General features: G+C 43.5%; 1 protein-coding gene across 7 annotated transcripts in view; it reads right to left on the bottom strand.

Moving 5' to 3' along the window:
- Sorcs1 (sortilin related VPS10 domain containing receptor 1) overlaps positions 1-12377 on the bottom strand; it is a 470258-nt gene that overhangs the window by 96559 nt on the left and 361322 nt on the right. For all 7 annotated transcript variants that reach the window (XM_021245560.2, XM_087185724.1, XM_013066085.3 and 4 more), the window contains exons 7-9: positions 11217-11335; positions 9258-9347; positions 3983-4162 (exon numbers count right to left, since the gene is read on the bottom strand). In XM_021245560.2, coding sequence (XP_021101219.2) covers positions 3983-4162; positions 9258-9347; positions 11217-11335 — 389 coding nt within the window. The remainder of the gene's footprint in view (positions 1-3982; positions 4163-9257; positions 9348-11216; positions 11336-12377) is intronic.

The raw sequence follows: 12377 nt of genomic DNA, 5'->3' as shown, positions 1-12377 counted from the left end.
CTGGGTTCGTGAACAGTCATTGTCCATTAAGCCAAAGCGCTCTTCCTCATCGTTGATTAGTATTCCCTTCCCAAAGGAGGGGGATAGTGTCCAAAGCTGTCAGACTCCTTTCATCAGCCGCACCACACAAATATACTAGGAACTGCCTGTCACGGCACACTCTTCACATCTCTTTTCTCTGACCACCTCAAGACGCTGTGTTCTGTTTCTCAGCCCTCACAATGCCACTGCAATGCTTGTGCTACTCCGGATAGCAGAATTTTGATACACTTGTTTTAGTGTATGAAACACATAATCCACTAGGCTTTTCTTACACACAAAATGCACCAGGCAAAATTGGGAGCCATTACCTGCACTTGGCTATCCTACAGGACCTGGTTGAGAAGGTGGCACATAGGTCTGGAACAATCAACTGCTGATTCTCTTTACACCGATTTTCTTTCAGACTGCTTTTCTGTTCCCCTGGTAGGGAAAACGTAACGCTATTTGTTCTGCCCTCTGGTGTCCTTTAATCTTGATACTATTCTTTATTCACAATCCACTGTAATCCCAGATACTGACCTTTCAGGGAGATATGGTACTTTAGGGTTGAGAGTTTGCATACACGTCAATATTCCTGCATTCTCCAGTTCTGCCACTTACTAGTTTTATAATCCTGTAAATGTGGCTGTTTTCTTTCTCTCAAATTGTATTTATTTACTGAGAGAGAAGTGATGTCAGTCCCTAAATCTTGAAATTAATATGTAAATTGAATGAGATAGTTCATAAGGTTCTTTAAACAGAGCTTTGCACATTATAGTGCCCCAAAGTATTAGCTCTTATATCGCATCAACAAATCCCCATTTCTAATATGGTGGCACTATGCTTTCCGGGCTCACATTTCTTGGCCCTCTGGAACAGGGTACATGTTCAATGGCTAACTCACACTTAGAGAAAATTCTGATTTCCAGGAACTAAACCTCAGCTTTCTGTCCCCCAACACATAGGCCTAAACGTTTCCCTATCTCATTCCGTACACCACACGTAGTTCTAGAGCAGAGAGGGAAGCGCTTTTAGCCAGGTTTCAATCTGAATGCAAACAGAATGATTGGTTTTAATGAGAACAGTTCTTCCTTCTGTATTTTCCACAAAACCCCACCAGCTCTGCCTGTCCTTCATCCACAGACCCACCCACACTCTTACACATTATATGGTTTGCCTCTGCCAAAGCATCTTAAACTGGACACACACATGGCAGTAGCAGGGCACTGGCATGCGGCAGGACACTGAGAACAAATGACACTCTCCTCTCTCGCCCTGGAAGGCCAGCAAGCACGCACTCTGTGTATTCTGTCGCTGTCAGCCCCACCTCATGGGCTGCTCGTCTCTGCTCCTTATTAATTCATGTATGGATTTTCTTACTTTTCATTTATCTCTAAGTTTTCATCATTCATTATAATTCTACTGGGAAATTCATGCTGGATGGCTTTCAGCTTCCTGCTAGCCAGAACAATCAGATTTAAGGGAACATTTGTGCCAGGCTCTGGGTCCACCAATATTCTTTCTATCTAGGTAATCAGCAGATACGGCACTGCCATCCCGATCACATCAATTTCAATTCAAGTTGCTGTGAACTGTCAGGCTAATAAAACGAAGGCACTTCCCTCCTGGCCCCAGGATGCAGAACAGCTTTACATAACAGTCACGCCACCACTCACAGTGACAAGAACAAGAGCCAGCATTGCCCTGCAGAGAGTCCGGCCAGAAAGACACCTAGGGGAAAGGCAGCATTAACAAAGAAAAGTTGGCCACGTTCAGAGGTCACTTTGCTTCTTTTCATTCCGTACCTGATGCCAATGTTTGGATTCAGAAAATCATTGGTGAAAATAGCTGCAAATAACAAGAGATTGCATTGTCATTCCTGTCCAGATCTGTCATCTTTCCCACCATCATGGGACCAATTAAAATGGTCTCTATTTTTGGCAGAAAACACAATTCATCCAGAGACTTTATTTCAAAAGGAGGGAGAGATAATCAGGAAGGGGGAAAAGCAAGCTCAACATCAGGGCTTTTCTATTTTTAATTTAATTTACTGTTTTTTTTAGAGACCAAGGAAAGAATGAGTCCAGGAAAGCAAATGGGATGACTAAACTGGGGCTGATCTTGGACTTCATAGCAGCTCAAGACTCGAGATGACCTTTCTATCGCACACACCGGATCAAGGCAAGAGAATGCGTGGCCTGCAACAAGACATCCTTCATATTTACATGTTCATGAGACATTTACAAATGAGAAAGAAATGTGGGGATTTACATCTGTTTATAAGAACACAGCTAGCTGGCATTAGAGAATGTCTTGTGGTCAGGCAAACTGCAACATACAAGACATAGGAACTCAAAAGAAAAGTATTGAATGTTTAAATAATATGAGTAAGTGTTGAAGGATACAAGAGTAGAATATTATACTGGTGTTTAGATACATTGAACATAATATTAATTTTGCTACCTATAATTTGTTGAGCATTGTTGCATTTCAGACATCACATTCAGTACTTTAGAAGGATGAGCTTATTTCATCCTCAGAGAAATCCTCTCCGGTACAGCTTTTATCTCCATATTTTAAACCAAAGAGACAGCAGTTCACAGGGGAAAGATCTGTCTCAAGAATCTATACACATGGTACAGAGGGGATTTAATCTCAGGCAACTTGAGTCCAAAAATCTATGCTCTAAATTTTATCCAGAATGAATGTGAAACTAAGTCCTCAGAATACATAAATATCTCCCACGATGCTATGTTTATCTTAAACATGGGCTGGAGAGAAAGTGAAGAAAACCTATGAAAATATAAAAAAGTTTTCAGTGTATTTTTCTAAATATATACATACAAACTATGTTCTGTGCTAATCTGTGATAATTCTGTTAAAAAAACACTTGGATTCTAGATTAGCATACGGTTTATTAATGTGCCTCGACACACACAGGGAAGTTGACCTATCAGAAGAACATTCCCAGAAAATTGTGAGGGAGAAAGAAGATGGAAACACTAAGCAAAATTACAATGATGGGCTTCAATTTCATAAGGGAAATTCATTCCTCTCATACTGAATATAACTCCATTGCTTCTTGTTATACAAACAGCCATTTGATTCCTGAATGTATCCTCAACAGAACCACTTTGTCATTATGAATGTACATATTTGAGTCTATTTTAGGATGTTTTTCAAATAGAATATAGGTATATGATATCACTTCACCAATCCCTGAAGGTACCTGTAAATGTCTCATCATCACCCATTATAAATCCTTCAAGTACAAAACTGAAAAATGGTAAAAATCTACCACCAAATAGTAACTTTCTTCGTACCTATCTGTGCCTTAAGAGGCAATTAAATCTTTGAGATGTGCCTTAAAAGCTGATTGGTCCAACTTTCTTGTTTTTATTTTGAATTTTGGTTATTTTGGGAAGCAAAGTGCCCTATTTCCCTTAGGGAAGTCTGGTAAGCTCTGCTGTGTTGTTGTTTGTTCATTTATTTTTCCAAATTTGGGAAAAAGAATCTACTGATTTTACCTCAAGCCAAGGCCATGGGAGAAGAGGGTCATTAGCCAAGGGAGGCCAGAAAGGCTTGCAAGGCCAAAGGAAGTGTTTTGCTGGCAAGCAAGGACAGCCCGTCTCCTTCACTCCTTCAGAGATGAGCAAGAGCAGCCCCCAGCCACTCTTTAGAAACACCTCATCTGCCCTTGGGAGCTATTTTGAAATATCACAGGGAGATCTCTCTTGTGCAAACTACTAAGCTGCATTCCCAGACATTCTCCAAGTCCCTGGGGCTTCATATCCCTGGGCTTGGGCAAACCAACTCATAAAAATCCTTTAAAAATCCCGCCATCTCCCAAGTGGAACAGGCCACATAGGGACCTGGCATTAAAATGATCAATCAACTACCAGCCCCTCCTTGGCCATCCAGGAGCTGCTGAGGCTCAGGCCCAGGAAACCCAGTGACATACCTCATAGAGGTCAATCATGACATTGCCCTCAGGGCCTCTGCTGCTCTGGACATTCTCCAAGGCCAGGGTGAAGTAGATGCCCCGTGTGTCTGAGATGTAGAGATTGTATGTGTCATTCTGGTTCCACTCTTGGACAGCTGCAAACACTTGGTTCTCATCTGTGCTGATGACGTGCATGTCCTGCAGAAAGACAAGGAAGTGGTGTGGAAATAGGCTTTTATACATTAATCCACTCAGTGCACTGTCGAATAGGAGCTAGCACTTTAATGAAGGACAGAGAGCTTCCTTTTTAGCATGTGGCAAACAATAATTACTTTGTTAAGTTTTAATCACATATTTCCTTTGTCACTTGTGGGGTTAGGCAGTGAGGTCATGAGAAAATAAGACAGAGGGATGCTTAGCAGCTGAGTTATAATTTAATCACCTTATTAGATAATTGGAAAAACATATGCCTACATATACATGATTTCGTAGAACCAATCATTCTGATATATTTGCCAGGCTCAAATGTGGCACATTTACATGGAATGAATATGAGAAAAATCTTTGGAGGCAAAGAGGAAATAAACAAATACTGCTTCTCTCACTGTGGCCCATGAAGCAGCAACACAGGGATCACCACCAAGCTCCTTAGACTCCAGAACCCCTGTTCCCATGTAAGGAATCAAAATTCCTATGGGAACAGTCGGCACATTCAAGTTTGAAAAGCCCCCCCTAAGGCTCACAATCCCATCAACCCCCAGGAGAAAAAGTTTCCTCAGAGACCCGTAGTGCTGACTTCCATTCATTAGTATTTAAGCTGACAACCAAAACCTCTGCTCTGAGGGGTTCTGGGGGAAACTTTTAGGGATCACGGCGGCAGCAGACAGATGCTCCTTGGATGGGAGCTCCAAATCCTCCTTCTCCCTTCAGAACCCTGGACAGACTGAGGCCAGCACGGAGCAGCCTTACTGTCTCCTCTTGGGGAGGCCTCCTCAGATGCTCCCAGCTGTATTCTATCCTCTAGCCAAACCAGTAGGCACACTACAACTTCAAAAACCAAAAAGCAAAATAAGCAGAAGAAAAAGTCAAGAGTTGCACATGATCACAAACATAGACTAGGAACGTGGAAAGATTCTTGCCAGCCACTAACATTTTCACAAATGGGCCTTGCTCAATCCTGGAAGAGGCTTCAGGAGACCTGACAATCTTCCTTGGCTAAAATTCTAGTACTGGGGAATTCTAACTTCTATCCAAAACTTCTCACTTTAATATGAGCTTAGTCCTTGACTCTAATTTAGACACGTGAACAAATTCTGTGTCTAGAATTTCTAGCTGCAAAACAGAGATATAGCAGCATGCCTCCCTCAGATTGGTGAGGATAAAACCACTTATTAAGCACTCACTGTCTGACACTTAGCATTATTTGCTCCATATTTGCTAGAAATTTTCAGTTAAGAGAGCCTTTCTACCCCCTTTATTATTTAAGCAAGGTTGCTTTGGCTTTGCTGTGTTGTAAATGTTAGAGTACTCAGTAATATACTCAACAAAAGATTCATTCAAATGTTTTCTTTCTTAATGGAGGCCATTCCTTACTCCACTGATAGGCAAACCTTTCCAGGCTCACCATTTACTACAGGGTGAAGACCAAAACTTCTACCCTGGCACTTACAGCTACCAAATGGGCATTCTCAACTCATGTTGAATTCCTTCTGAAGAATGTTATCTAATCCCCAAATTCAAGTTAAACTTGCAAAAGTAAGCTGGCAAGAGCATACAGCTACTTCCCACCTCTGTACCTTCAGAGTGAATTTCTGCATTGGTGAATTTCTGGAGTCCTCACAGAAGATGTTTGATTAAATAATCCAACACTGGAGTAGGTTATCTGTTCTAACTCACCATGCATGGCATTCATTTTGTAGATTTGTAACTGAAAACCCAGATGCATCGAGTGTTTTAATCTAGATTACTCAGAGACTAGTCACAGAAAAACAGACTAAAGTGATCGTGTTGAGATATGCTGAGAACTGATCTCTTTTTCTCTTCATATAATCTAATTACATTGAACAGATTTTTAAAAAAATGATGCTGGTTTTAAATATTTGAATGGAAAAATCTGACATTTCAAATGCCACCCTTCTTTTTCCTTCTTGCCTAAATCCTCCTCTTCTATCATGAAAATACTCTTTCTCTTTCACTGAATCACACAATTTTAGACCAAGATGGAAACTTACAGCTCTTCTATTGGCGCACAAAAGTCTGTTGTGTGAGACACTCACATTGTTGGATTTTAACAGACTAAAAAGAGGGAGCAAGGACTCCTTTGGTGAAATGTTTTAATTAATGCTGAACCAGAGCTTCGGGTGATAGGGCAGTCCAGAATCTCCAACACCCCACGAGTTGTCTCCAGGAAAGGGACACAGGAGGGACTTCTTTTTTTTTCTTAAGTTGTTTGATCACAGGATGAAATTTTTCTGGGCTATCAACAAGGTCATTTTATTCTAATAGATCTGAGAAACTATTATTCTGTATTTAAGCTCCTTATTTAAAAAAATTAGGCAAAGAAAAATGGATACAGCAGCTGTCCAAGGTTTCAACACAAGTTAGTGGCAGATCCAGGCCCAAATCTGGGTCTTCTGTCACAAATCAAACAGCGTTTACACCACGTGTACCCTGGTGCCCATTGATCTTCTACCAAGAGACAACCGGATCCATACTAATAATAATATTACCTTGCTTTTATAGAGTATCTGTCCTCCAAAATGCTCACAGCACTTTCATATGTATTGCCTCATTCATCTCACTTGAGTGGCTCAGGATGTGCTCCAAGTAAGTTCAGGGAAGAAAGACTATCGCTCTCTCTCTGAGGAGAGGACTATGAGCTTTTAACAGCAAGGGCAATGTCCTCCCTTGCCTATTCTTTACCATTATGTTATTAATTTTTTAAAACACAGCTCAGGGGAATTCTGATTTTTCAGGAGCTGGATACAATGGGAACAGATAATTAAATAAAATTTGAGCATGAAAATGCTGGTTTGTCTCTATTCCTTTGGTTGGAGGGAAGGTTTCTTTGTTCCTTTTCAGTGGCAGCAATCCTGGGCCTGACAGAAGGCCATGAAATACATGCCCCTCTGCTGCAGGTCCCTCCACCCATGCTGGGGCTTCTCTTTGAAGGTGTAATGGGATTGTAATGAAGCCACTCATGGCTTTATATAATAAACACCCACCTGGACCAAATAACCCATTCATTTGCTGTACTAGCTCCCATTTTGTGGGAACAAGCTAATTTAATTACTGCATTCTACCCTCGGAGTGCAAATGAGGCCGAATCATGGAACATCGTCCTTTGGGAAAGCAGAGGGAGGAAACAGATGCTGATTCAGGTTCAAAGTCAAACTTCTGCTTCTACCTTGGCCAGATGCCACTGGGGGGACTGTCAGCCGTAATGGGCCTGAGGGCTCTGAACAAGCAATGTGGTCTCTCCGGGATCATCAGCCGTGGGGTCCTAGAAGCTTCTCTGATTGTATGCTTCTGCTTCTGGGATTCCTTAGGTCACAGGGGTGTTTCCCCTCAATGTTGCTAATATAGATATATCAAATTTAGGGGATGACGGTGATGTTATGTTTTAACAAGAGAAGTGACGGTTCACTCTCAAAGGCATAAAAGTTTATAATCGCTACCTTGGGTGTCAGAAAACTAGAGTTCTAGCCTCGATTCTGTGGCAAATGGCATTTTGTCTTGGCAAGACTTATTTCGCTCAAAGAGCAGGCTGACCTAAGAGAGCATTCAGTGAAGGAATCGAGTGCTATTTCCTGACTGGGTCCCAATTCCACCTGCCTCTTGGACCACAACTTCCCACTGCACTGAGTATAATTTTTGTTTTTAATGGCACAAACCTTGCAAGCTATCTACTTCATTTTTGGCCAAAGAAATCACAATTTATTTTAGTACTCTGGAGTAGGTGGGAACTCTGCTTTATTTACGGAGAAAATTTGTCCATTTTCCTCAGGAACTTTCCTAAGAGATTATCAAGGGTAATTTTAATAACACTCAGTTTTTGTTTACATACAAATTCCATCCAATTCTCATCTAACACATAAGTCATCGTTGTGCGTTCTCATCTTGTTTTAGAAAAAAAAAACTAAGCCAAATCATGAGCAAGAAGCATTTAAATGTGTATACCCACACAGACATATGGTTCTGGGCAATTACCACAGTGCTTAATCTCTGAGGAGCTGAAAACAGTATTAACTAGTATTAACTACTAACATGGACATAGGTGGGTGGGGTTAATCGTGCATTATTACCTCTACAGGGCTATGACAGCCCCTACTGTTGGGGTAAGCGGTAGAGTGGTGGCCAAGGGAGAGAATTGTGCCCAGGAAAGGCAGTGGAATCTATCACCACTGGATCTCCTGAGAGAGGAGTCCTGCTATGCCCTTGCGCTGTTTCTATCATAATTTTCGAGCAGCTCGCTGGTGTGGGCCCAAGATAGCACACCACAAATCAAGGATGAAAATAAAAGAGAAACGCACCAAGACTCGACAAGTTCATTACGATCTTTGTGCAACTTAAAAGTTTCAAAGCCGAGCTATCATTTTAACAGAACCTGCAGAATCCTCTTCTTACCAATCTCCCACACCCATCTATCTCCCCTGCTCTGAGATTAAGCCACGATGTAATAACAAACTTAAAATACACCGGAAGGGCTGCGACACTGCACGTGCGGCTGAGCGCCCGTGTGAGACCTCCACCAGGTGGCGCTGCTCATCAACAGCTCGGTGTCCGTCTCCGGAGAGACTGGATGTCGGCCGGAGAAGGCCTAGGCCTTATTTCCAAAGGACAGTGTGTCCAGAGGGCCAAAAACGTTAGTTGTGCAGCACAACCCTAAAGACACGTATTCTAAGTCTCACTGGAAAGAAAGAAAGTAGCGATTGGAGTCGTGTGTGCCGCACCCTCAATACACATTTTGTCCTAGCAACAGAGGTAGAAGTGGGTCGTGTCTATGGCCCTGATAGAACACGTTTACTTTTCCATATCAACAGAATATTAATGCACATCGGTGGAAAATCTTTACTACTGAAAAACAGAAATAAATCAGTTACTAAGTCAGTTCTCTAATATCAGGAATTCCAGAGCGAGAAGGAAAGAGAAAGGAGAAAAGGGAGAATGAGACAAAAAAAGACCAAGAAAGGAGGGCAGTGAGACTGGCAGAGCTAGAAAGTAAGGAAGCAGGAGACTGAGAAACAGAGAGAGGGACTGCGGGTGCTGGGGGCGCAGGCAGGACCGGACGTACCTTGGGCAGGGCGTATTTCGGAAGCTTCATTTGTGCAAAGGCGTTCCTTCGGTAGGACACATAGTAATGTGGTCTTCCCCCCGATGTCAGCTGTGATGTAAAAACAAGGCTGTAAGAAGAGCTGCTGAAAAGGTTTTGGGTCACAGAGGAGCTTGAGTGGAAGGGGGCAGTTACCCACCCACGCAGCAGTGGGCTGGACAACTGCGAAAAGCGGCAAGTGTTCAAAGGTAAGTCACGCTGGAGGTGCACTGGTCGGAGGCCCACACTGAACCTGCTCGAAAAAATTCCACTCCTCCTTCGGCACTGTGCCCTGAGGCCAGGAAACAGGCTCAGCTAGTTTTCTCCCCAGTAATCCCAGCCTCGGGCTACCCTGGCTCATTGTCGCCAGGCAGCTGAGCTTCCCGGCCCCAAGTGCACAGCCACATCAACAGGTGCACTGGCTGCACTAGGCAGAAACAGTCCCGGTCAAACAGCAGAAGGGTGCTCACATCTCCGGTACCCGGCCCAGTTAGACGGAGTCGCACTGACTGTGCTCATGTCCCACAGAAGGGAGTGGTGGCACGCCAGGGAGAAAAGCAAGGCAGCACTGAAACTCCAGATCTCTTTCAAAAGAAAACTGTGAAGACTGGGCATTTTGTCTAGGACGTACAAGCCATGGGTGTGAGGCAGGGCAACAAAGAGTCTGACTCTGTCTTAGGAGTGCCATGTAGGGATACACTATCAAGGGTCCCCTGTCTATCCCTCACTGCTCAGTAGCCATTGTGGACCTCTGCAAAAGCCTGGAGATCGAAGTTGCCCAGAGTCTGCACGCTCAGAATGACAACGAACGCTGGGGTGAGCCTGCAGCAGGAATGGGAAAGTTACCAACTTCCTCACCAGTAGGTGGCAGACCACCTCTTAGCCCGGTGATGGTGACAGAATCATGGCCATAATGGTATGGGTAGAAAATACGTGAGCTTGTAACTGCAGAGCTGAGTTTCATTTGTAAGTCATATGCGTGGATTATAAAATGTTACTAGAAACCAGCAAAGGTTCCTGGGAGAGGTCCTGATTGAGAAATGCATCAGACAGACCGGACTATGTAACTATTTGAATGTCACTTGAAATTATCAGAGTATTCTTTACTAATTTCTCTGAAGGAAAAGGAAATGGTGGGCATGCTAAATCATTTGTGAAACATTCAAACAGTACACAGGCTGGTGCTAGACATTTTAAAATAGCTTCACAACACAATTTTCAAATATTCCAAATCACAATTTTACACACACACACACACACACACAAACGTCTAGAATGTATGTCCTTGTGTTTTTATTTATGCACACACAAGCTATTTAGCAATTATACCTACGTCAGTCATGTTCGAAATGGAAAGTAACAACTGAATGTTTAAGTGCATCGTCCAAACAAGACTAAATTTCCCAAAACTGCTTCAAAGGAGCAAAGCACGCTCACACTCCTCCTCTCCTAACTCCTCACGAGCACCCCGTTCTCGGGGGTGAAAGCCGAGCTGAATGCCTTCATGCTCAGTCTCCATCTCCTAATCACAGTCCAGGCAAAGCTGGTTGTTCTCATCCTGGCCACTGCGTCCCCAACTCCCAGGCAGCACAGAGCTTCCCCTCCCTGGTCTGGCCTCTACCTTTAAGACAGTACCAGGCCACTGACCGGCCCGGGTTCCTTGGTGAGAAGAGACTGACACATCTATCAGTCGCTTTGCTGGCTGGAGGTTTCCTGGGGAAGCGGGTGGGATGAACAGGGCCCACCCCCGCTGTGGTGAGAATCTCAGGAGGCTAAGCAGAGCTCTCCTGGCCAGGCAGGTCCTCCAAAGGCAGACAGACCCAACCCTCCATCTTCCTCCCATCTTTACTCTCCCGGCCTTGAACAGGCAGGAAGGACTAGGACAGAGCCAGAAACAGGCCAGCACTGCTGAGACAGCCGGCAGAAGGGGCTCTTTCTTACCTGAACAAACACATAGTCATCCTGGACAATCAGAGAGTCTGGGTCGATGTAGCCCGGGAAAGGTTTATTTTTGTTGGTTTCAGTGCAGTTCTGCATTCTGCAAGTTAGATATTGTGAATCTGGAAAAACAAAACAGGATGGGGGTGTACACACAGAGCTTTAGACTCGGAGTGGATATCTCTGTATTTCCTTTACTATCTCCACGTCTTTAAAGAAGGCTCGCAATCTTTTAAGTGCATCACTGTTTTCATTATCATTATTATCATTGTTATTTTACCCCCTTTGCTATCAATGCCACTCTCTCCTGATTCCCCCACAAACTCCTGTCATGATCAAATACCAAATATTTGTTCTTTCTTTTTCTCTCCCAAACGAAGCATTCTGGAAAACTGGCAGTAACACTTGTGGCTTCACAGTTCTAGTTTTCTCTTTGGTGGCCTTTCCCTCCACACCCTGACTGGACCGATGGACAGGGAAACACACGCGGGTGAGCATGGACCATCTTTGCTGGCAGAGGTGCTACTCTAAGTAAGAGGATTGTTATTAGGGTGAGGGTATTTCTTCCACTACAGACTAGAAGTGAAACACAATAGAGACTCCTGAGTCTATAGACGAGCATACTGAGACCCTGGATCTCACTGAAAACTACCCCGGCTGGCACACGCAGCGTCTGTCTCATGCTCTCACACCCAGTCGGTGTCTGTTGCGGATCTATGCTGTCCCACTTTCCAATTCCAGATACTCAGGACTCCATTGGATTACATCGTGTCCACCCTTACTTCAGACCGCTTCTGCCTCGCTGCACTCGGAATAAATTTAAACCCACCACTCCACCTTCCTGCCTCTCCCCATGCCCCTCTTTGTATCTTTCTTGAGGTTTTTCTAATTCTACCTACTTTTACATTCAGGATCTTGGCCAAACTTTCCACCATCTGAGAAATGTTTCACATATATTCTTTCTGCCTAAAATGCTTCCCCCACAGGCTGTTTCCAAAGAAGGCTATAGATTTCAGCTCACTTCAGAACCTTCCACGATTACACCCTATGATACACCGTCCTGTGAATTCTTTCCACAGACATTATTAAAATATAAAATTATTTTATTTATTTCTATATGCTACTCAAATTGTAATGTAATTTCCAGTGAGACACTCCATGAAG

Source organism: Heterocephalus glaber, unplaced genomic scaffold, assembly GCF_053883595.1.
Source record: "Heterocephalus glaber isolate CG9 unplaced genomic scaffold, H.glaber_assembly_v1.0 deba00001498, whole genome shotgun sequence".
Lineage (NCBI taxonomy): Eukaryota > Metazoa > Chordata > Mammalia > Rodentia > Bathyergidae > Heterocephalus > Heterocephalus glaber.
The sequence above is the reverse complement of the archived record's forward strand: the minus strand, read 5'-3'. Positions and strand labels throughout refer to the sequence as shown.